The sequence below is a fragment of the Borostomias antarcticus genome, assembly GCF_949987555.1.
Source record: "Borostomias antarcticus genome assembly, chromosome: 1".
Lineage (NCBI taxonomy): Eukaryota > Metazoa > Chordata > Actinopteri > Stomiiformes > Stomiidae > Borostomias > Borostomias antarcticus.
In genome coordinates, this window is record NC_140234.1 from 11,967,581 (window position 1) to 11,992,494 (window position 24,914).

General features: G+C 46.3%; 4 protein-coding genes across 6 annotated transcripts in view; 3 read left to right on the forward strand and 1 right to left on the reverse strand.

The window, feature by feature from the left end:
• Positions 1 to 241: 241 nt before the first annotated feature.
• On the forward strand, positions 242 to 2,076 carry LOC311308834 (homeobox protein SEBOX-like; the record flags this gene model as incomplete). The annotated part of the gene is made up of 3 exons (XM_084437898.1): positions 242 to 284; positions 1,184 to 1,392; positions 1,477 to 2,076. 3 exons carry the CDS (start codon positions 242 to 244, stop codon positions 2,074 to 2,076), a joined length of 852 nt encoding a protein of 283 aa, XP_084294024.1.
• A 2,667-nt stretch (positions 2,077 to 4,743) lies between these two features.
• vma12 (vacuolar ATPase assembly factor VMA12) lies at positions 4,744 to 8,301 on the reverse strand. Its single transcript, XM_084449102.1, has 6 exons — positions 8,098 to 8,301; positions 7,831 to 7,904; positions 7,304 to 7,393; positions 6,487 to 6,529; positions 5,568 to 5,680; positions 4,744 to 5,335 (listed from the first exon to the last, which is right to left on the reverse strand). Exons 1-6 carry the CDS (start codon positions 8,285 to 8,287, stop codon positions 5,240 to 5,242), a joined length of 606 nt encoding a protein of 201 aa, XP_084305228.1. The 5' UTR covers positions 8,288 to 8,301; the 3' UTR covers positions 4,744 to 5,239.
• Positions 8,302 to 8,820: 519 nt separating this feature from the next.
• poldip2 (polymerase (DNA-directed), delta interacting protein 2) lies at positions 8,821 to 21,582 on the forward strand. Of its 3 annotated transcripts, none has more exons than XM_084449078.1 (11): positions 8,821 to 9,029; positions 12,750 to 12,831; positions 13,824 to 13,921; positions 14,329 to 14,428; positions 14,662 to 14,737; positions 17,580 to 17,687; positions 17,833 to 17,969; positions 18,492 to 18,518; positions 19,167 to 19,292; positions 19,801 to 19,880; positions 20,632 to 21,582. In XM_084449078.1, exons 1-11 carry the CDS (start codon positions 8,851 to 8,853, stop codon positions 20,747 to 20,749), a joined length of 1,131 nt encoding a protein of 376 aa, XP_084305204.1. In that variant the 5' UTR covers positions 8,821 to 8,850; the 3' UTR covers positions 20,750 to 21,582. The 3 variants fall into 3 exon arrangements, with proteins under 3 accessions (XP_084305204.1, XP_084305205.1, XP_084305206.1); XM_084449079.1 differs by having other exon boundaries at positions 12,756 to 12,831; XM_084449080.1 differs by having other exon boundaries at positions 8,850 to 9,029; positions 12,736 to 12,831.
• Positions 21,583 to 23,231: 1,649 nt separating this feature from the next.
• lrrc75a (leucine rich repeat containing 75A) overlaps positions 23,232 to 24,914 on the forward strand; it is a gene marked incomplete at both ends in the record, with an annotated part of 7,572 nt that continues 5,889 nt past the window's right edge. The window contains one exon of the mRNA XM_084438016.1: positions 23,232 to 23,483. Within this exon, the coding sequence (XP_084294142.1) occupies positions 23,232 to 23,483 (252 nt within the window). The remainder of the gene's footprint in view (positions 23,484 to 24,914) is intronic.

A 24,914-nucleotide genomic window follows, 5' to 3' on the forward strand; every position in this document is an offset into this window, starting at 1 on the left:
CAGATAGGCGGTTGGGTGAGCGCGCGTGTGTGGTGGTGGTGGTGGTGGTGGTGGTGGTGGTGGTGGTGGGTGGGGGGGGGGGGGGGGGTAGGCTATATATAAATAGAAGCCATAGAACCCAGCGCCGCCCGTCCATTTCCCCATGTATGACCTCTGGTCAAGTTGATCATCACCAGCGGATCCAGTTAGTTAGCCAGTCTTCATCCACCCAGATCTGCCCGCGCATGCTGACCACAAGGACATGGACTTTAACGCGCTTTTTGGGGACCAAGATCCCGGTAAAGGTATGGTGGAAATAGGCTACATTAAAGAAATAGTTCAGTTATCCCATTTTGCATATCAATTTTTTTTTAAGTGTCATGGAATTAAAGATCAACATGAATGTTTCCATTTAAAACAAATTGTTTATTTCTGTTGTGTTTTACGTGACAGCTAGTTAGATGTCATTAGCATGACAAAGGTATTGATTTATAGATCTATAAATAGATTTGTAGATGTTTTTCTTTATTTGAGAATAGCCTGTATTATGGTTACTGGGGCAGATTCATGAATGTATTTGTTTGGGCCATATTGTGATTTTAAAATCAATAGAAACAGAAAAAGAAGGAAAATTAATACTACTTCAGTCCTTTCAATAGGCTGTTCAGTGTAGGCTACATTATCAACGCCACCAATTCACTGTATCTCTAATGTAGCCTATATTATTAGACCTAGAGATTACACATGAAATGGTCACACTTTACAATAAGGGTCACAAAAAACATTAGTTAACTGTTAACTAATGCTAATTTATGGTTAGGTTAGGTTACTAATGTTAATTAATACCTTAGTTAAGGTTAGGGTTAGGGTTAGGTGAGTTAACCTTAGTTAACATAAATAACATTAGTAAATGGTTAATAGAGACATTAGTTAACTGTTACTTAATGCTTAATAATGCATTAACTAATGCTTATTAATGTACCCTTATTGTAAAGTGTTACCCATGAAATCAGATCATTTGTCTATATCAGTAGCCTTAACTCTTAGCTAAACTCTTGCTCTAATCCTTAACAGAAAATGTAAAATTTGCCTAAACAAATATTGCTATAGTTTGATTAATTGGTCAAAATAACATGAAATTAAGTTTTCGGCCATCAAAAGTGATCTCCTTTGCTGAATTTCTGCTGAATGGTTTGAGGTCCAGGTGCGAGGCGTGGCGGGTCGACCACTATCTCATCACCCGAGCCTGAGCGAGGCGGATACACCGAGGGCCAGCGGAAACGCAAAAGAACCATTTTCAGCCGCGCGCAACTGTCGGAATTGGAGACAGCATTCGCCATGACGCCATACCCAGACATCTCTCTCCGTGAGCACTTGGCCGCGCACACTCATCTACCTGAGAGCAAAATCCAGGTTGGCATCAGACTGATGGTCATATCTTAATGGTCTTGTAAATATATTTTGTGTATGAAATATTGTTTGACCCTCGTCTTACAGGTGTGGTTCCAAAACAGACGTGCCAGGAGTATCAAGAGTGTCAGACTCACCAAGTTAACCAAGGTGGTTCTGCGAGGAGGGGCTCCTGTCCCCTGCCCCCCCCGGGCCAGAGCTGCCTCCACTGGGACCCCCTGCTTCACCCCCACGCCCTCCATGGATCTGTTCAGGCCGGACCAGAACCAGAGTGGCGATGGACAGCAGCAGTTTTACTCTGACTGGCTCTGCCTGTCCTACACTCACCCCGCCGTCCACCAGCCCACCCCCGTCTCCCCCAATCTGTCTGAGTCCCTCCTCTGGGAGGACAACCACCGCCTCCCCCTGGCCACCCTGCCCGCCCCTGCAGCCGTGCTCAAACAGCCCCACACATCGCGTCCGTACCATGCCTGTGCCATGGCCTCCGGGTTTAAGAACTACAAGTCCCAGCGTCCGCCCGAGTCCAAGTACGGAGGCCACGGCTCAGTGGACCAGGTGGTACCGTCCCAGCCCCAGCAGATGTACTGGGGCATGGACCAGGCTGAGCGCTGTCCCCAGACCTCCATGGGCTACATCTCTGATCTCATCTACAATGCTGCCATTGTCACCAATTTCCTGGAGTTCTGAACCTCCTTGCCCACTCACTGCTGTGTAACTGCTTTATGGCGCGTTCCAGTTGCCTCGGAAATACGAATTTAGAGGTGGGGATGAGTGACATCACAACCGAGCTGACCGCGTTCCAGAAACAACTAGCCGAAAACCCCACTTTAGCCTGATTGTAGTGAGCAATTCCAGTTCTAGCCAAGTTAGCGACTGTTCGCAATACCAGTTGATAACTATGCGGTGGTATGTTGCACATATAAACACCGTAGCAATATGTCCACAGATAGAAGTTGGACAGTACTGTGTGTATGATTGATCTGATCTAATGAGACACCAATAAGACAACAACTGCTAATAAACAGTATTACTACAGCTTTCACTGATTGTTGATACGTGGAGCAGATCATGATTGTGAGATTGGAGTCGGGTCAGGTTGGGGTAGGTGAGGTTCCCCCCCAGAGTTGAGATTGGAGTCGGGTCAGGTTGGGGTAGGTGAGGTTCCCCACCAGAGTTGAGATTGGAGTCGGGTCAGGTTGGGGTAGGTGAGGTTCCCCCCCAGAGTTGAGATTGGAGTCGGGTCAGGTTGTGGTAGGTGAGGTTCTCCCCCAGAGTTTCCAAGACTCCAGATTTCATTTCCGCCGGAGAACTTGGAAAGTCTGAGTTCCTGAGGCAACTGGAATGAACCATAAGTTCTAGTCACTCCTGTCCTTACAACTTCCTTGTAACTGCTTTAGATCTAGTCTCTCCTGTCCAAATCACTGCTACCTGTATGTATCTGCTTTAGTTCTGGGCTCTCCTGTTCTTACAGCTGCTGTGTATCTGCTTTAGTTAGGACCCCCTGTTCACACAGCTGCTGTGTATCTGCTTTAGTTAGGACCCCCTGTTCACACAGCTGCTGTGTATCTGCTTTAGTTAGGACCCCCTGTTCACACAGCTGCTGTGTATCTGCTTTAGTTAGGACCCCCTGTTCACACAGCTGCTGCGAAACTGCCTGAAGGTTTCCAACTGATGTGAACAGTCCTCCCCTGTGTATCCTATTCCTAACCACTGTTTAGAAACAATGTAAGACTATTTATGAGTTGCAGCATCCTGCCAATCTCTCTACTGTGTCCAACCTCCTTTATGACTGGCAAGCCAGACTCTTTCCAGCCATGTGTACATGTATACAGGTGTACATATTTGTTTGTCCTTACACCATTTGTCGATGACCAAACTATGATTATTAGGCTAACTAGGCAATATTTTTTTCAGATTTTGTTTTTATGTCCTAATTGTTTGTGTATTATTTACGGTGATATGGGTTAACTTTCTACAAAAATGAATCACTGATCCATTTCTCCATTCAGTTGACTTTTTTCAAATGTGTAGTTATAGAGAGACTCTGTGTGACCTGAGAAGCAAACATTGAGCCATTTGTTTAGACCAACATACAACACTGCTCGTTGAACAAATACAAATCGACTCTTGTTGGATTTGTTCAAGGCAATGTTTATTACTTTGGGGAGTATTATCTTTCAATATAACCCAGATTAAAATGATTCCTTGTGGCAAGAAAGAAAATAATTTTCTGAATAAAAAATAAATCTCCAGGTGTACAATGAAAATGAATAAGAAATATAGATTAGAATTGGAGCTCAGGGTCGATCAGCTTAGCTCCTCTTTAATTCTGTCTGGATTGAAGTTCTGCCCTGAAGTATGTGAGTCTACAAGATAGCGATGACAGGAGCCTGCTGGACAGTCATCTCTGCATATCATAATCATCTTTAATACCAAATAATCTTTCAATAAACCCTTAATCCTGGTGTCAAATCTCAGATCTTCGGGAGATACTTTTTTGTATTCCAGATGTAGTTACATCGTTTAATCTTTCCGCTGAAATGAAAGGACGGATATTTGGTACAGTACAGTAGCGGGAGCCATAATATCATATTTGATTGTTTTGCATCCGTGTTGTTGTGGAGGACTTGGGCTCCTCATACTCCGGTGGGACGTTGTAATTGGTTGTTTTTGTTCCGCGGGCCGTGGAAGCAATCTAACTGTTATTACTAGCACATCTGGAAGGTAGCTTGTGTGTTATTGTCTGAAACGGATAGACTCATGGACACCGTAGCAATGGCAAACCCCTGGCTAACCCTAACCCTAGTACAGCAGGACCCTAACCCTAGTACAGCAGGACCCTAGCCCCAGTACAGTAGGAGCATAGCCCCAGTACAGCAGGACCCTAACCCTAGTACAGCAGGACCCTAGCCCCAGTACAGTAGGAGCATAGCCCCAGTACAGCAGGACCCTAACCCTAGTACAGCAGGACCCTAGCCCCAGTACAGTAGGACCCTAGCCCCAGTACAGTAGGACCCTAGCCCCAGTACAGTAGGAGCATAGCCCCAGTACAGTAGGACCCTAGCCCCAGTACAGTAGGAGCATAGCCCCAGTACAGCAGGACCCTAACCCTAGTACAGCAGGACCCTAGCCCCAGTACAGTAGGAACCTAACCCCAGTACAGTAGGAGCATAGCCCCAGCCCTAACCCAAGTACAGAACAGTTGACCCTGTTCTTTGTCATTAATACCCTAGAGTTCACCCTGCTCTCACTGTAACAGAATATCTCCTGGCACACTTACGATCACTACAGGATTACTGACAACAGGGACTACTCACAACACTGAATTTATAAGATGTTTATATGTATTTATAAGGATTTTATTGACTGATTAAACAAAAGTCACCCTCCTGCATATGGTAGAACAGACAAAGGGGTTCAAGGAAAGGACATTACTACATAGGGTTGGTTATTGGACACAGGGGAGAATAGGGTTCCATGTGTACAGACCAAAATAAGAGAAATTAAATAAATACCAGAATGTAACAAATGATCAAATAGAAACAGTTGGGGACTCATTAATCTAGCATTTGTACAGTGTATACACACACACACACACGCACACACGCACACACACAGGATATTATAACTGTATGAATCTGACCCTGCAGGTGTCAACGACATAAATTACTCGGCAAATATTTGCCCTACGACCTATCAAAAAAGCATGAATTGGCCTTCCCCTTTCCTTGTACAGTCCATATACTGGTCATACTCCCTGGAATGTTCAGCTGGTGAAATAATCAATGATGGTTTTAGCCCCATTTCTGATTCCATGGTTGTTATGGTTACGCTTATCCGTCCGTGGTTGCTAGGGTTCTCCTAGCTCCCCTTCCATAGTCCGCACCAGAACATAGAGCTCAGCCAGACCCACAACAGACGCAGCAATCACAGCAGATATCACCCTCTGAAACAAATACATATAGCACATATCAAGTACATATAGCACACACGCGCACGCGCGCGCACACACACACGCACACACACACACGCACACACACACACACACACACACACACACACACACACACACAATCTTTAAAAAATGCTTCATCATCTTCGATCTTGCAGTTATGGCTTAAATAATATTCCTCATCAATCAATTACAATAATATGGTGATGCACTTTGCCCCTCTTACCGCTGCTATGTCTGTGAACAGGTACTGGCTGCCCAGGTAGGAACAGGCAAACGTAGCGGCCACTGTCACCAGGAAGTTGAAGACTGTCACAACAGCAGCTTTGGCCGATTGTACTGCAGAGACAGAGGAGAGAGAGCAATAGGGTGAGAGTGACAGGGTTAGGGTGAGAGTATTAGGGTTAGGGTGAGAGTGACCGGGTTAGGGTGAGAGTGACAGGGTTAGGGGGAGAGTATTAGGGTTAGGGTGAGAGTGACAGGGTTAGGGTGAGAGTGACAGGGTTAGGGGGAGAGTGTCAGGGTTAGGGGAGTAGTAGGGTTAGGGTGAGAGTGACAGGGTTAGGGTGAGAGTGACAGGGTTAGGGTGAGAGTGACAGGGTTAGGGTGGGAGTATTATGGTTAGGGTGAGAGTGACAGGGTTAGGTGAGAGTATTAGGGTTAGGGTGAGAGTGACAGGGTTAGGGTGAGAGTGACAGGGTTAGGGTGAGAGTGACAGGGTTAGGGTGAGAGTGACAGGGTTAGGGTGAGAGTGACAGGGTTAGGGGAGTAGTAGGGTTAGGGTGAGAGTGACAGGGTTAGGGTGAGAGTAACAGGGTTAGGGGGAGAGTGTCAGGGTTACGGGAGTAGTAGGGTTAGGGTGAGAGTAACAGGGTTAGGGTGAGAGTGACAGGGTTAGGGTGAGAGTGACAGGGTTAGGGGGAGAGTGACAGGGTTAGGGGAGTAGTAGGGTTAGGGTGAGAGTAACAGGGTTAGGGTGAGAGTGACAGGGTTAGGGGAGTAGTAGGGTTAGGGGGAGAGTGACAGGGTTAGGGTGAGAGTGACAGGGTTAGGGGAGTAGTAGGGTTAGGGGGAGAGTGACAGGGTTAGGGGGAGAGTGACAGGGTTAGGGGAGTAGTAGGCTTTGGGGCTGTATGCACACCAACCTGTTCTTCCAAAGTCTGCCAGCGTGCCATGGCGATTTGTTTCCTAGAGGGCAAAAATATCTTACATTAACAGCCCCACAATAGCCCATACTCAGATCTCTAATCCAATGGCTAACACCATAGATCATTTATGGCTAGGTCATGTGTGTCCAACATTCACATGTTTGTCATGCCCATAGGTGGGCTGTCTATGGGTGTCACTAAACCCATACCTCTGTGCTTCATGTTCCCACACTCATTCGCAGAGCATTGTGGGATTTTTCCGAGCAGATGAATGCACCATATCACCCCGAGTGAAATTGCTTACAGCACACTCACGAAAAACGCCAGTGAATCGTCATCACGCCCCACCAAATTAGTAGTACTCATAGATTTGAACCACTCACATTCTAAATAGAGCTGATGAAAAACAGAAATGTGTGATTTTTAACACAGCGGGCTACTAAATGTAACTAATTGTGTCCATTCATGACTAGTATATTTTAGAGACCAAAACCCTGGTAACTATTAACACAATTAATTGAGCAGCCCTAATCTCTGCTATGATATAACACTATAACACAGCCTATATCTTTGATGTATTCTAATCCCATGGCACAACCCACCCGTTGCTAACCTCAGTATCTATGGTCCAGACCAGACTAAGGACCTAACAGTGCTTCAGGTCTTGGGCAGATGCAGCAGCAGTAGCACACTGCCATCTTGACCATTCAGCAGTATCATGTGTATGTGCCCCCAGAGACAGAAACAAAGAAGTATCTGTCATTCTGTATTTGTCATTTGCTAGTGTGACAGACCGGCAATACAGCGTTGTTACCTGTGGGTTGACGTTGCGTGTGATCCGCATGTACTCCTCATTAGCCAGCTTGGCTTTGATCTTCTCCAGACGCGCCACCAGCTCAGGGTTCTGTTGGGTCAGACACGGGGGACAGCTACAGTATTTTAGAGCCTAGATGTGAATCAGGGCCTCGGTGATATTACATAATAGAGAACCGCCCTGTAAAGGACAAGAGGAGTGCAACAAAGGTGTTTAATAATATCACTGAGCCCTGAATCGGGTCCAGGCAGGACCCAGAACTAACACATCTCTACACCCAATACTGAGCATCCCAACAGTCCAGGGGCTCTGCAGGTACCGGACAGAGAGCAAATATGCAGGGCAGGTCTTATAGACTCCCCCGGTAAGGCCCACAAGGTCACACACACACACACACACACGCACACACGCACACACGCACACACGCACACACGCACACACACACACACGCACACACGCACACACACACACACACACACACACACACACACACACACACAGGGAAGTGGGAGCAGCTAGCTACTCACCCTGGGAGGCTTCTCCACCTCCGGCAGAAACAGGGAGCTGTCCTCCAACAGCTCATGAAGGTAGACCGGATGACCTGGAGGAACAGAGGATATATAGGTATAGAGATATATAAGAACAGGACGCTGCTGCTCTGCTAAAAGCACATCTCGAGCGGAGTTGTCAATAACCCCGGGCAATAGACGCTCCGTACATGTACTGTACTAGTATAGGGTTCAGTTGTAATGGTCAACAATTCAATTCAATAACCTTTATTTATTACAACAAACCGTTCTCCAGGAGACATTTGTGTATTCGTCTTGCTGTTCGGAAGGTCAGGTGATATGGTCCCTCCGTTCCGAGGATGTGCTCTAGTTCCTCAAGTAGGTCGGAAGGAACAGCGGAGTCACATTTTCCCTGTATTGTTAAATCTTTTATCCTCTCGCGAAATGTGTCTCCAATCACAAAAGACGATGCCATCGCTGGATCTCGCCGCTTTCAACTAACGTGGTAGTTCTGGACAAGAGACGCAATGTTGTTGTCCTATTAGCAAAAATGGATAGGCTAGCGTTATTCTAGCTAACTTTATTCAGACAGCGAACCTCTCCGCAATTCTTCAGATACTTCATGCATTTCGTGTATATCGAATCAACCGTTCGTTTACTCTTGAATAGAGTAAGAATAATGAGTTGAAGTAAAATCCTCAATCTATGGGGAAGCCAACAACAGCAGCCATGTTTACATATCATGTGATGTGACGTAGGCAGCGAAACCTTGCACAGCTGTCTGTAGTACTTCCGCTTTAAAACGTCATATTTCAATTTTTATTTGCATTTTACTTAAACCTAACGTTGTTTTAAAAATGTCATGCAGCGTAAACATAACGTTATATCTAGCTAGATTTCTTGTTAGCTAGTAATTAAGTTAAATAGTTATATTCGAGTCACCCTGCAACATGCTTGATCCACGTGACAATAAATGACTTGGCCTAGTGCGTGCGTGCGTGCGTGCGTGCCAACCACCTCCATGGTGCCAAATGAAACATGGCTGCTTGTGCAATACGACGGGGCTTGTTGACGGCTGTCAGTAAATATAGCAAGAAACATACGCACAGAATATTGAGTGTTATTGACAGCAGCTGGGGACTCGAATTGAACAGACCCCGGTTACAATGTTTAGCCTGCGGATTCAACATTCAGCAGACGAGGTTAATGTCTTCACGGTAAGAGATGTCCCGTCCTAGCTATTATAATGCCATGTCTTCTGTCTCGCGGCTGATCTGTCAAAACCAGCTGCGTAGCATGCATTTTATGTCAAACCTATCAATCAATCACACACTCTCTCTCTCTCTCTTTCATACACACACACACACACTCACTCACTAGTATCAAGTGTCAGATCATTTGGTACTGTGGCATGGCACTATGTTCACTGTGGTTTTGTTTGTTCTGTTACAGTGCACTAACACGCATTGTAGTCGTACCAACTAATTTTTCCATGGACATATAACTTAGTTAGGCCCTACCTGGTGTGTGTGCGTGCGCGCCGATCTGTCACAACCATCTGCATGCATTTTATGTCAAATGCGCTTGCTGTAACCTGTCAAGTCCGTCAATTAATCAATCTCTCTCTCTCTCTCTCTCTCTCGCGCGCGCGCACACACTCACTCGCGCGTGCACACACACACACACACACACACACACACACACACACACTCACACACTCACTCCCGAGTATCAAGTGTCAGATCATTTGGTACTGTGGCATAGCACTATGTTCACTGTGGTTTTGTTTGTTCTGTTGCAGTGCACTAACACGCATTGTAGGCTATTACGTCGTACCAACTAATTTTTCCATGGACATATAACTTAGTTGCGCCCTACCTGGTGTGATGTGTGAGTGTGTATGTGCACTAAAGCTATACATTTTGTTGTTAAAAAGTTGTGTTTGCCGACGTTGGGCCGAAAAGTGTCCCCCTGCACCCGCTGCCAGAGATTTCCCAAAAACAGAAAAATCAGGCTAAAAGTGTCAACTGACGATTTGTTTCTATGTGTTCAGGAGAATTAGGGCTACCCAACCCTATGAATACAGTGACCCTAGACCCTCTACAGCCCAGGTGAATCGATCGGATGCCCCTAACCTGAGAAGCAGGCTCTAATGGCAGGTGCACCTCTGACCGCAAGTTGACCACGGTCAAACCGTCATATCTTGGGCTAAGAGCATCCGAGCGACTGACTTTTGGTGTCTACGTATTAAGAAGCAGTGGCATCTGGTGGGTCCTACCAGGTATGCCAGAGTCAGCGAGACACTGGCATTATTTGACTGGCAAAGCATGCCCTGATGGGAGGTTTCTATAGGCACCAGAAGGGCCCTTGAGCAGCGGCATTTTATGTAAAAAACGTACAGGAAAACTACAGCAGCTTAAATTAGGGCACCCCCCCTAACCCTACCCCCCCCCCCCCCCCCACACACACACACACACAGCAGTGACCGATGACGCATGGAGAGGAGGAGAGCAATACTCTCAGAGGTACAAACCTAAATTAAGAATGCAATATTTAAGCTGACACAACCAGAACAAATGACAGGGCAGTTCAACACACTATAAGCCACAACACAGTAGTGTTGCACGATATACCGGTACCAACGGCCTACCGGGATGCCAAAACGTCACGATGCCAACTATACTATAAGCTACAACGGTACTACCGTGGAATACGGTACTACCGTTGAACACGGCAGGGGGACAATGTTACCTCTGTTCACAAATTCACTGGTTTCTGCTAATGAGAAGACTGGCTTGCGACACCGTTGTGCAGCTCCCAATGTGTTGGCTCGCGCACACATGCAACTCTGCAGTAATATTGACATTATCTGTATGTCTGGGCGCGAGCCAGTCTTGTTCTCAGTAGGCTATCGTAATGTCAGAAGCGTTCCCTAGCTCCTTATCCGCACCATCAAATGTAACATTATTAAACAAACATAACTCTAAAAGTTTAATATGGAACTATTTTGGTTTTAAAACTGATAAACAAGGAAACGCTATAGATGATGGCCTTCCGTTATGCAGGCGATGCAGCAATACCGTACAGGCAAAATAAGGCAACACATCAAACTTAATAAAGCATCTACTTCTATTGTCTCCACCTGAAATATATTCAAAGTGTACCGCGCTTTCTCTGTATTCCTCGACCACTGTTGATGATGTCTGTCACTCTTATGACGTGTACAGATGGGTTAGCCAACCAAATCTCTGATGGCGTCACATCCATGTCTTGCTCACATAAGGCTGCGCAAGACGAGCCTACTTCACGTCTGTTCGGATGAACCACTCTGTGATTTATCCTGAGGTCCTTTTGCAATCGTATTGTTTTCTTAATAAATCAGACTAAACCTTTTGTGCGAACTTTGGCAAATCCTTTTTTACTTTAGATCAAATAATTCCATTACAGCTGATTCAGTAGTTGTTTTAGATATGTTTTAAATATTTCATATTAATAATTCATAATATGCATAATATCTTTTTTCTTACCTGTAGAGCTACAATGTAATGCATTAAATGCATGTTATTCATGCACTACTCGTATAAAGTGATTACACTGTACTGTAATGCACTGTAAATACATTGCACGTTCATAAAAATAAAATAAAAATGTAAATGCTGCTTTATCGTGATACTACTTGGTATCGTGATACTTTGGCTGGTATAGTATCGCAGGTCAAATATTGGTATCGTGACAACACTACAACACAGTGGACTCGATTGTCGCTTGGCACATAACCCATGGTTGCCCTCAAATAAACACAATCTAATCCCTCGTCTCTGATTCATTAGCTCACCATCCCAGCAAATAATTTTTCAACAAATATTCTAGATCTCCATTTTCCATGTTGATTTTTGCCAGTTGCTTGTTAGCTCACATGGGTAACGTGATTGTGATTGACAGCCAAGTGAATGGCGGGAGAATCATGACAAATTTTGATTGGATAATCTATCCCAATGTTTCAAAGTAAATGGGAATTGTAAAGTAAGTCACTCGGACCTGGCTTACCCTACGCCCACTTTTAAGAATTTTGGCAAACCACAGGCTAGTTTACATCTTGACCAATGACAACATTTTTCGTGTGTGTGTGTGTGAGATGAGTTTAGTGTGTGTGTGGGCCAATTTAATTGGTTGATTTTTCATTTGGATTAACTTCTGTAAACCAGAAGTCTTTTAGCTGTCCGCAATGTCAGTGGATGACGAGCTAGTTAGGGAGAGGTGGAGATCTGGAAAGTCTGGCATCGCAAGACTAGACCTCTGTCAACAGGACTGTTTATCTTCATGAGGCCTTAAGGGGGTCACAGAGCACTACCAAAACAGAGGACGATGCACAATACATCACATAGTAAGTCAAAAACAGTTACACGGAGGCATAAAAGTCAATTTTTATTGGGATTTTTTATGGGTAAGCCAGGCTTACCCTGGTTTATAGGAGAAAACGCCACAGTTCACAAGACTAAGGAGCACATGAGTCCATTGGGCTGTGATTCCAGCAGCCACACCCACGCAGGTACCTTTTGAATGTTTCATTTGATGCACTGGGAGGGGTGGGTGACTGAGGACGCCAGACCCCAGAGTGACCCCAGAGTACCCGTGTCCAAACCGTGAGTCGATGGGACATATTTTTCTGCTGGGCCAACACATTCTGGCAGGGGGACACTTTTCGGCACAACACCTGGTCCAGCAGTATAATAATTTTATGCTTGAGGTGTGGTGGAAAAGTCATTGAAAATTATAATCGATCACAGCAATAATCATCAATAATCGAAAATCGTTTTACAATCAAATTGTGAAAATCGAAATTGAATCAAATCATGAGATCACTACCGATTCCCTCCCCTAATGGTTCCGGAGATATCGCCATGTTGTTCTAGTGTGTCACAGTCTGTGTTTGTCAGGAACAGGCCCGAGGGGAAGGTTCTGGAGACTGTGGGAGTCTTTGAGGCGCTGAAACAGCATGGCAAATATGACACAGGACAGGTAAGGGACATGCACACAGACACAATGGTTGCCTGTTGGCCACTGACAACTTGATTTACCAAACTAAGGTTTTACAGCTTAAGAACAATCAGCAATCAACACCCACAATCAACAATCAGACATCAATACTCACAATCAACAATCAGACTTGTACAATACCCACAATCAACAATTGTATGAAATGTCCAGTTCATATCCAAAGAGGGCTGTGTAGGACACAACATTAGAACAGTGGAGAAAGGTTCCAGATAAGATTTTCAGGTCAGAAAGGGGCTTTTTGGAGCCCAAATGGTTCTTTCTGAACAGGGTTCTATACAGACCTGAAAGGGTTCCATATGGAATCTTTTTTCAGAGGGTTCTTCTTGTTACAATGGTTCTGTATAGCGTATGTTTCTATAAGAGTGCGTATGGGTCATGATTTAAAGAGTATTAACAGTCTAAATTGTTTTTTCTAAATTTTCTAACAGCACATTTGATTTGTTCAAACATAAGCAACAATATAAATTACTTTCTTATCCCTTTTAACCAAGTAATCCTTAGTTTTAATGTTTCAAAACTTGAACTGGTCAGCAGCCATTTTCCATATGGACGCGTCACACACAAACATGCTTGTTTGTGTCTGGAAGGCAGGACCAGGCGTGCACATTTTTAATTAAAAAAAAAAATTGGTTAAGTTATGTAGAACACATAAGCCACATACACCTGGTGGATGTGACATCTATAATTTTCAGGGATCCTTGAGCACCATAATCATAACTATAGGTTAGAATTATAGCTAAGTTCTCTGCGGCAACGCATTTGTCTTGTTTTTACCTAAAGTCACGTAGACTCATCCAAATCCATTTATCACCCATACTTAAGAGAAGGAGGCTGTTAGCATGTTTTGCATGTTTGGATGAGCCCCATGTTCTCGTGCAAGTAGAAACACAATCTGTGTGATGAATATTGAACTATTCCTTTAATAACCTTGGCCATGTATCTTGTCTCCCCAGCTATTCCTCCATAGTGTGTTTGGCTACAGAGGAATTGTGTTGTTCCCCTGGCACGCCCGGCTCTATGACAGAGACATCACCCCACCCATGGCTGACAGGTAGCTACAGCACATCCATGTCTGTCAAGTAGCTCCACCCACAGGTAGCTCCGCCCACGTCTGTCAGGTAGCCCTGCCCATGCCTGACAGACCTGCCTACAACTTGAATCCCAAATTCTGCTTTGTTTCATTTCTGGATTAAGTCTTGAAATATTGGATCTTTAGCTTGCCTTATCTGCTCTAAATGTTCTTAGCCAATAGACAAACATTTTCCAGGAGCTTGCTCGATCGTCTCGTTGAGATAGGTCGGGGAAGAATTTTTCTATCTCACTTTTCTGTCCCCCGGGTGAAACTGTTTTTTTGCTTCCCTCTGGAATATGTAGGGGTGGGACCTATGCCCCCCCCCCTCATTGCTCTCTGTAAAGTACATTGTGTTGCCTCTGTGTATGAAATGTGCTTTCTTCCAGTCAGCCAGAGCCTCCTGGGGCACATGGATCTAAGGAGGTGAAGGGGAAGACGCATACCTACTATCAAGTCCTCATCGACACCAGGGACTGCCCCCACATAGTATGTCCTTACACTTTAACCCTTCAGCTAACTTTGACCTCTAACCTCTAGTCCTTGCACTGCAACTCTAGCCCTAACCTCTAGTCCCTGTACTGCAACCCTAACCTGTATTTATATTGTTTTTATTTAAATAAATGTTTCTTGAAGTGTAAGTTATAGAAGCGCCATCGCCCACATAAAGTCTGATAGCTGTTACATTATTGCTAAGTAGTTATTGTTTGTTGTGTTGACAGTCCCAGAGGTCTCAAACGGAAGCTGTGACGTTTCTGGCCAGTCATGATGACAGCAGAGCCCTCTATGCCATCCCAGGTACTACAGACACGTGAACATGATGTAGGGGACAGGATTTCAAAACTCTTCAGCTTAAAAGTGCAACAGCTTGCAGATCGCATTAGCATTTAGAATATTAATATGAGTGCTATCAATCGATTATAAAATGTAATCAAGTTAATCACAATCATGATTAATCACAAGTTTAAAATACTAGTTTACCAGGGCTGTGTTTGAGAAAAGAAAAAGAACAGACAGAGCAGTGCATGTTGATTAAAGCTCAGGGACAAAGATTCTCATTCACCATTTATTTTGGCAAGTTGGTAACAACGCTGACGTGTTTCAGCTCGAACGCTCTGACGAAGGCTTATCTGTCGGTGTCAGGTGCGGCCTTATAGAGCATAGATGGAGTAAGTGGTGAGAGGTGATGCTGCTTAATACATTGTTACAAAATCAGTCAAATTGATCAATCGATCAAACAAACCAATCAATTAGTCCATCAGAGGGGGACACAAGCCTTGTTGAAGAGGCTGATGGCCGTGGGGAAGAAGCTGCCTCTGTGGCGTGCAGATAGGTCCTGATGGGCCGCAGCCTCCTGCCTGAGGGGAGGGGCACAAAGAGATTATGGCCGGGGTGGGAGGGGTCAGCCGTGATCTTCCTGGCCAGCTTCAGGGTCCTGGAGTTGTGCAGTACCAGGAGGGAGGGCAGGTTGGACCAGGAGGGAGGGCAGGTTGGACCAGGAGGGAGGGCAGGTTGGACATGGAGGGAGGGCAGGTTGGACCAGGAGGGAGGGCAGGTTGGACATGGAGGGAGGGCAGGTTGGACCAGGAGGGAGGGCAGGTTGGACCAGGAGGGAGGGCATGTTGGACCAGGAGGGAGGGCAGGTTGGACCAGGAGGGAGGGCAGGTTGCAGCCGATCACCTTCTGGGCTGATGGGATTAGGCTCTGCAGTTTGGCCCTGCCTGGCTGTAGCACTGGAGAACCAGCGGAACTAGAGAACGTACTTACTTACTTTCAGTAATTCAGACAGGTAAACACTCGCGTTTGGAATCACAGGAGGAAATTAGGGTCAAACTTGGCAATATGATTAATTTCTTTTTTACGCGTTAAGTTTCCAGATTAATCACAAGTGTTAACAAGTCGACAGCCCTAATTAAAATGTATTAAAATGAATATTGTCCCACGATTTCTGTAATTATTTCAGCCTCTTTTCTCCCCAGGTGCTTCTTTCATAGCATTGACAGTGTATTCTCCCCTTTCTATGGGGCAAAACATCTCCAAGCCTTCAAAATGTCTTATTACAGAGGAATACTGTAGATCAGAGAGAGACTTGGGGGGATCAAACTTGCTGTTTTATTACTTGGCAGCCAACATGTACACTGGGCCTGCTATCCTGAATCTGTGGTGCTCAACTGGAATCACGTTACTCTTCCTCTTTAAAAGCCTTAGTATACGATGCCAACAGACTTGAACCCCAACAGTACATAAATAATACAGTATATCCACTTTGAAAATCTGGCAACAAATCAAGCAACACTCTGGTTGGAAAATACTCCTCCCTAAGACCCCAATACTGTATGTAATAAGGAGCCATTCCAACCTGCTCAAAGATTGATGCCAGATTCTCTCTCTGGGATAGACAAGGTCTTAGCACAGCTGGTGATTTCTACATTGAAGGCACCCTCTCCAGCTTCGATCAGCTGTGTACTGCCTTTAAACTACAACAATCGGATCTCTTCGGGTGCTTTCAAATTTGGCATTTCCTCAAATCAAACACACCACCATTTCCAAATGCCTCACTCGCTTTGGGAATTGATAACCTAATGGCAGAGACAAAATTGATGGCATATTTTGTTTGTATAATGACCAAGCTCACATACCTCCAGCTTTGCTGAAGATTAAAACAGAATGGGAAACTCATACAAACTCATACAAATCAAAATAGTTTATAGGGCACACTAAAATACAGGTGCATCTCAGAGCCCATTATTTTCCATAATTCCCATAATTCGACCAGTGAAACTTTCATGTATTCTAGATCCATTACACAAAGTGAAATATTTCAAGCCTTTTTTGTTTTAATCTTTATGATTGTACAGTATGTTCAGTATGTTCATTTATACACTCAATACTTGGTCGGGGCTCCTTTTGCACAAATTACTGCATCAATGTGGAGCAACATGGAGGCAATCAGCCTTGAAATATTTCACTACATGTGTAATGAATCTATAATATATGTAAGTTTCACTTTTTGAATTAAATTACGGAAAAGAATGCACTTTCCACAATATTCTGATTTTCTGAGATGCACTTGTAAATCTAGACTCATCAAGATATACCTGAGTTTGTCAGAGACTGGTGGCCATGTCCAAAGCTAGGGGAGTATTGTAAGTGAGGGTTCGTTTGTCATGGGCAGCCCCTGGTCATTTATGTTAAGATTTTGACCTCCCTTTTCCCATACAGATGTACTATGTTTTCACATTTTTTAATCTTTTTTTTTTCCCTAATTTTTGTACATTAATGTACCTTGTTCACTATTGATATTGTCAACTGCTATGTGTTTTTGTTACTACTGTCATTGGTCGGGTTTCCAGAACGAGTTAAGAAGCACTTAACTCCAAAGTACTTCTTAACTCCCATACAAAGGGTTGCTTAAGAAGGGTTCCTTAAGAAGGTTCTTTTTCGGGAAACCCGGCCATTATTGTTTGCGTAATTCCTCGACCTAGGAGGTTAGGTGTGGCGCTAAGGTGGTTGGGGGTTTATTATGGAAGATCTTCATGTCACTGTAAGGTTTGGTGATGTGATTATAAAAGGCCAATAAAAAAGATCTCAAAACGTGTCTCTCTCTCTCTCTCTCTCTCCCCCTCCCTCCCTCTCTCAGGTCTGGACTATGTGAGCCATGAAGACATCTTGCCTTACAACTCTGCAGAGCAGGTCCCCATCCAGCACGAGCTGTTTGAGCGCTTCCTCCTGTTCAACCCTGCTAAAAGTAAGAACTCCTGCTCCGCCTCTCCATCTCCTCCTGGTATTTACCTCCAACAATGGTGGAGGCAGGAGCAGGTTTGTCACCAATAACGAACGGACTGTCCACATTAGCGGTCTGTGACGGCGTTTGTCCTGTTCTGGCCCTGTAGCTCCGCCCTTCACCGGGAGGGACACCTTGAAAGCGTGGCAGGAGAAGAACCACCCGTGGCTGGAGCTGTCGGACGTCCACCGTGAGACCACGGAGAACATCCGCGTCACCGTCATCCCCTTCTACATGGGTGTGAGGGTAAGGGCTCCAAACTCATCCTATATTGGTGTGAGGGTAAGGGCTCCAAACTCATCCTATATTGGTGTGAGGGTAAGGGCTCCAAACTCATCCTATATAGGTGTGAGGGTAAGGGCTCCAAACTCATCCTATATAGGTGTGAGGGTAAGGGCTCCAAACTCATCCTATATAGGTGTCAGGGAAAGGGCTCCAAACTCATTCTATATGGGTATATGGGTGTGAGGGTAAGGGCTCCAAACTCATTCTATATGGGTATATGGGTGTGAGGGTAAGGGCTCCAATACTCCATACCTCCTATATGGGGATTAGAAGGCAAGGCAAGTTTATTTGTATAGCACATCTCAGTAACAAGGCCATTCAAACTGCTTTACATGAGACATTAAAAGCATCAAGACAAAGTGCAAGAAACACATAAAAGGTCATATAAAACGAAATGTAAAAAAGGACATTTAAAACAAAATGCAGGAAAAGAACACCAATCTGTATCTGTACAAAGAATGATTTCAGTTTTGCTTCTTTCAGGAGGCTCAGAACTCTCATGTGTACTGGGTAAGTAGTCATTTCTTTTGTGTCCATGACTAGTATTAGTGACATTCCTGGCCAGGGCTATAGCTAGCCACTCTCTAGCACTTTGCAAGTCACTGTGGTACTGAACATGCGACTGGTGTCTCCTTGCCTCCTTCGCGTTCAAAGAACGCTCCCCAAATCTACCTGGCGGGGGTGGGGTATGCTTGTGACTAAGTGAAGAAATCCAAACTTTTGGTCAAACTTGGCAGCCCTGGTAGCTAACGTTAGTCTAGCTAGCTACTAACCTTGTTGGCCTGCAGTTCCACCGTGGGGAAATGCAAGTATGAGGAAAACCAGTTGGGACAACAGCAACTTTCCTCCGTAGGCTAGCTGAAGTCTATTAAAGAGAAGACTGGCGTTATTAAAAAGGTCTTAAAAAGTCTTACATTTAACTTGCTGAAACCTGCAGATACCCTGTTTGAACTGTGAGCGTGTGTCGCCCCCTAATGGCGGTATTGAACTGTGAGCGTGTGTCTCCCCCTAGTGGCGGTATTGAACTGTGAGCGTGTGTCTCCCCCTAGTGGCGGTATTGAACTGTGAGCGTGTGTCTCCCCCTAGTGGCGGTATTGAACTGTGAGCGTGTCTCCCCCTAGTGGCGGTATTGAACTGTGAGCATGTGTCGCCCCCTAGTGGCGGTATTGTATCCGCCTGGAGAACATGGGCTGCGAGGTGGTGCAGCTCAGGGAGAGGCACTGGAGAATCTTCAGCCTATCAGGAACCCTGGAGACCGTCCGAGGAAGAGGGGTCGTAGGGCGCGTATGTATAACCACACACACACACACACACACACACACACACACACACACTCTGTCGCATCGCACTAACGTCGTACGCATCCACCGTCACAGCCACCAAACATCCATCACACACGGCTGCGTCAGAATAAAGCCTCCTTAGAGAATAAATAGAGCAGAACGTAAGAATGTAGAGCAGGCCCATGAGGTTTCTAGCAGAACATAAGAATGTAGAGCAGGCCCATGAGGTTTCTAGCAGAACGTAAGAATGTAGAGCAGGCCCATGAGGTTTCTAGCAGAACGTAAGAATGTAGAGCAGGCCCATGAGGTTTCTAGCAGAACGTAAGAATGTAGAGCAGGCCCATGAGGTTTCTAGCAGAACGTAAGAATGTAGAGCAGGCCCATGAGGTTTCATGGGAGCATCAGCTGTTGATGGCGGGCTGGATGGGGTCAGGATGACCCAGAAGGATGGGTTTAAGCTGGGATGAAATGACGCGTGTGTGTGTGTGTGTGTGTGTGTGTTCCTCCAGGAGCCAGTGTTGTCCAAGGAGCAGCCAGCCTTCCAGTACAGCAGCCATGTCTCCCTTCAGGCGCCCAGCGGACACATGTGGTGAGGAGAAGCTGGACTGTACCACTCCCCTGTAGGACTGTACCACTCCCCTGTAGGACTGTACCACTCCCCTGTAGGACTATCACTCCCATGTAGGACTGTACCACTGCCCTGTAGGACTATACCACTCCCCTGTAGGACTATACCACTCCCCTGTAGGACTATACCACTCCCATGTAGGACTGTACCCTCCTCTGCAGGACCCCCCCCCCCCCCCTCTGTTGGACTGTACCACTCCCCTTTAGGACTGTACCACTCCCCTTTAGGACTGTACCCTCCTCTGTAGGAATGAACCACTCCCCTGTTGGACTGTACCACTCCCCTGTAGGACTGTACCCTCCTCTGTAGGACTGTACCACTCCCCTGGACTGTACCACTCCCTTGTAGGACTGTACCACTCCCCTTTAGGACTGTACCACTCCCCTGTAGGACTGTACCCCCCTCTGTAGGAATGAACCACTCCCCTGTTGGACTGTACCACTCCCCTGTAGGACTGTACCCTCCTCTGTAGGACTGTACCACTCCCCTGGACTGTACCACTCCCTTGTAGGACTGTACCACTTCCCTGTAGGACTGTACCCCCCTCTGTAGGACTGTACCACTCCCCTGTAGGACTGTACCACACCCACCACCCCCATGGGACAGGACACTGTTCTCTCCATTCAGCCAGCACCTCTGATACACTATGAAATCGATGAACGTCTTAACAGGGTTCTCTTGGTTCCTCTCCTCCTTCCTCCCCTCCCTGCAGGGGGACGTTCCGTATCGAGAGGGCAGACGGCTCTCATTTCGACGTGCGCATCCCTCCCTTCTCCCTGGAGAGCAACAGGGACGACAAGGCGCCCCCCCCCGCTGGCTACACCATCTAACTCCACCCAAAGAACTACCCTGGTACTGCAGCTGTCACCAGCTATCTCGGGGGGCTGGGATTGAACACACCTTTATTCCCTACACATGCTTTTTCCTCCTTGAGATTTTTGAGAGGAAAAAAGTTTTATTTTATTATGATGACATTTAGATATGTTTAATGATAAGCTGGAAGAAATGTCCTCCCAACATTAGGTGATCGGTCAGCAGAGGGTTCAGCAGACTGTGGGGTCAACTGTGTGTGCGTGCGTGCGTGCGTCCATGCGCTGGATCCGACTGTTTCTCAACTCCAGCCCAGTGCTACCACACTCAGCATGGGTCAGTGGGAAGGGCTAGTAGTATGTGGGAGGGGCTAGTAGTATGTAGGAGGGGCTAGTAGTATGCAGTAGCGCCTTTAGAAACCAACTGTGAAGGTACTTTAAGCGCATTGGCTTCTTTCAATCGGGACTGAGTTGTTCTTTAATGTTGGTCCTATTGCACTTTATTGCATCATAAACTAATAACGAAGAGAAAGTGGATGCTATTGTGCTGGATCCCTGCCCTCACCCCTAACCCATTTTGGGGAGTTAAGAGAGGCCACCAATACTTCTTTAACTCTATTGTATGTAGAACCATGAGTCCATCTATGCAGCACAGCTCAGGACTAAGCTGTCTCTGTCTTCCTCTCTCCCTGTCTGGCTCTGTCTCTGTCTGTGAGACTGACTCATGTGGAGCCCTCCTGTCAGTTCTGTGGACTAATAGCATTACCAGCTGGTCCTGTTATGCACAGTTGGTTTTGAATACTGTAAATAGTTGTAAAGGCTTAAATAATAAAGAAATTACATTTTGACTATGATTTGATGTCATTCTTTTTGAAGTTGTCATATGTCATCACACCGTCGTGGCCCCCATTGGGAGAGTTCTCCAGAAATGCAGCTTGTTAATTATGGTTAGGGTTAACCCGTTGTGATTAGCAGCTAGGGTGATGTCCTGTCCTTGAGCAAGAGTGTTTCAGCTGCTCCAGAGACCGAGCTGAGTCAGTAGCACAAGGTCAGGTTCTACCTTCCCAGACAGACGTGGCAACTTCCTCCTGTTAGTATATATGGTGAACACCAGGGGGCGGTATACAGCCGTTCTAGCTGCTCTGGGACTGGACATTGCCGTGCCATGTGACTAGCTGGATGTATCCTATGATTAATACAATTTGTAACGCATCCTATGGAAAGGGACAAAATTAGGCTGGGCCTATTCAGGCCAAGTTTAATAAAACCTTAACCCTCAAAGGCAAAAAGGAAATAAAGTGATATATAAGTAGGCTATGTCCTGTCTATTTGATAATTCATCATTCTTGGCATCTTGAGAAAGGAAATAGTTCCTCGTTTTTTTTCCAACCAGCCCCTCCCTACGCACTGCGCGCACTTGAGAAAATGCAATGTAGAGTCCAGGGCCACCTTGAGCTGGATAGCCTCCACCCCCCCCGACCCACTAGCTCTGCGCCCTGGGCCCCCACCGAGATGCGGCAGTTACTGTAGGATGAGCTTATCACGGAACATTATCCGTGGGAATTATATATTTATCTCGGAGCAACAAATGCCAAATCTTGAGAAGGATGAGCGAGATACAGAGGGCTCGGCAGAGAGATGAACGGAGCATTGAAGATGTAAACATGACCATGCCCGCCCGTCCCGTTTCTCTTCCTCATCCGCTACACTGACTGTACTCTTCCGTGGATAAAAGGAAAGAGAATCCGGGAGGATAAACGAGGGCGAGAGAGGGTACAAACTTTGAATTGCCGCTGTGCTATGGATGGCAGACGTTATTTAGAACAAAGATGAAGTCGTGCTCAGGGTAGCGTTTGTGCCGAAGGACTTTGCTGAAACACGGGACGCGCACTTCTTCCCGTGTGCGGAATGCCGCTTGCGGCATCGTCGGAGCTGTTCCCCACCAGAGGGGATTTCGAAACCTCGGATCTAACGGGTTAGTTTAACATGTCTCGAGACATAGTCTCTTACTTGTTTAAATGATTTCTTATTAGCATACACTCGCCTCTTATTGTGGATAATAGTTCATTTCTCACTGATGATAGAAATGGCATAATAGTTGTGGTCGTGGTGAATGGCCAATCTAAGGAAGGGGTGTATGTTTCGAAGGCTAACTGTAGACTAAACCCTATCCATGTATGTCCCATTACCTGACCCGACTTAATTCTGTGATAACTCTTCTGATTCAGTGTTGGTGTCGTTTTCAACTGTCAGGGTCACTGGAGGCCTATATTGCCAACATGAGCCACTCACCTGGGGACAGATAGGAGGGCACTCCGACGCACAGGACCCTCTGTATATCGGGTGGCTGGGCTGACCTGACCTGAACCCTCACTGCAGCCTAGTCAAATAATGGTGAACATTGGTTCAGTAAATAGGTTTAGACCACAACTTCTTTTAAGAAGGATAAGTGCACATGTGCACATTTCTCTTAAATAGGCCTACAGTGAAATCAATAACGACCATGGGCGCTAGGCTGACCAAAGGGACGGGCCCGGAGGCCGGGGCCAGCCCGCAACACGGATGGAGACGGACGCCCTCCAAGGAGAGGGGCGACCTCTTCGCCTCTTTCATGCTACGGTCAGGTGACCGTCTGGGTCGCGGTGGCACGCCCCCGCCCTACCAGCGACGCATCGGCATGATCCAGGACATGATGCTTCTGGCCAAGCAGGGCCGGCAGGACGAGGCCACGGAGATGCTGAGGACGCTCCGGCAGGTAGCCCCCCCCCCCCCCCCCCTCCCCTCTGTCTCTGTCTCCGCTCCGTAGCGACCACAGCTCTGAGCTCTGTCTCTCCTGCCTATCAGCCACAGCTCTGTCTCTGGTCCTGCTCCCTGGGCCTCTAGCGGCTTACAGCAGTTCATTCTCCCTCAGATCTGATATGGTGACCTACTATTCCTAACCCTACTAAAAGGCTTTCTAAAAGGCCCCCAAGCAGTAGCAGTAGTAGTAGTAGTAGTAGTAGTAGTAGTAGTGGATGCAGAATCACTGTTCCGCTTTGACAGACAGACAGACAGACAGACAGACAGACAGACAGTCAGACAGACAGACAGTCAGTCAGACAGACAGACAGACAGACAGTCAGTCAGTCAGACAGACAGTCAGACAGAGAAACATAGTGAAACACAGAGAGAGTATCTAGGCCATATCCCCCTGTGCTGTGTCTAGGTGTGGTGCTGCAGTCAGGAGAGTGGTAGGATTTATGACCTTCCCTGTTACTGTATGTGAGACTGTCTGGGTCTGCTGTTACTGCTGTGGCCCACCGGCCCAGGGGAGGGGAAGAACGAGAGAGGAGGAGAGGAAATGAGAAAGAGAGCAGAAACAAAGTGATTATACAGAAAGAAAGAAAGAAAAAAAGAAGAAAGAGATGGAAAGGGCAAGGATAGTAGACTGATTGTTCAGATGATTATGCAGGATCCAAATACTAAACAATAAGTACTCGATTGTTACTGTAATGTTGCCATGATCAAATCCATCCACCATTGTCCAGCCTTATAGGGTAGAGGAGAGGTGACTCACTCTGTAAACAACCATGGGCTCTAATGTGCTGGAGGAAGGGAGACGATGAGAGGGTTAATGATGAGAGGGTTAATGTGCTGGAGAGAGCGAGACGATGAGAGGGTTAATGTGCTGGAGAGAGGGAGATGATGAGAGGGTTAATGATGAGAGGGTTAATGTGCTGGAGAGAGGGAGACGATGAGAGGGTTAATGTGCTGGAGGGAGGGAGACGATGAGAGGGTTAATGTGCTGAAGAGAGGGAGACAATGAGAGGGTTAATGTGCTGGAGGGAGGGAGACGATGAGAGGGTTAATGATGAGAGGGTTAATGTGCTGGAGAGGGAGACGATGAGAGGGTTAATGATGAGAGGGTTAATGTGCTGGAGAGGGAGACGATGAGAGGGTTAATGTGCTGGAGGGAGGGAGACGATGAGAGGGTTAATGATGAGAGGGTTAATGTGCTGGAGAGGGAGACGATGAGAGGGTTAATGTGCTGAAGAGAGGGAGACGATGAGAGGGTTAATGTGCTGGAGAGGGAGACGATGAGAGGGTTAATGTGCTGGAGAGAGGGAGACGATGAGAGGGTTAATGATGAGAGGGTTAATGTGCTGGAGAGGGAGACGATGAGAGGGTTAATGTGCTGGAGGGAGGG

What these genes read in the sequence shown, in the direction of transcription:
- vma12 (XM_084449102.1), bottom strand. Translation starts at nt 8,287, where the DNA reads ATGGCATCGTCTTTTGTGATTGGAGACACATTTCGCGAGAGGATAAAA. An exon ending in CAAATGTCTCCTGGAGAACG is followed by an intron (nt 7,905 to 8,097) that starts GTTTGTTGTAAT and finishes CTGTTCCTCCAG; the next exon opens with GTCATCCGGTCTACCTTCAT. An exon ending in AGGTGGAGAAGCCTCCCAGG is followed by an intron (nt 7,394 to 7,830) that starts GTGAGTAGCTAG and finishes CTGACCCAACAG; the next exon opens with AACCCTGAGCTGGTGGCGCG.
- poldip2 (XM_084449078.1), top strand. Translation starts at nt 8,851, where the DNA reads ATGGCTGCTTGTGCAATACGACGGGGCTTGTTGACGGCTGTCAGTAAA. An exon ending in CCAGGGACTGCCCCCACATA is followed by an intron (nt 14,429 to 14,661) that starts GTATGTCCTTAC and finishes TTGTGTTGACAG; the next exon opens with TCCCAGAGGTCTCAAACGGA. An exon ending in CCTGTTCAACCCTGCTAAAA is followed by an intron (nt 17,688 to 17,832) that starts GTAAGAACTCCT and finishes CTGGCCCTGTAG; the next exon opens with CTCCGCCCTTCACCGGGAGG.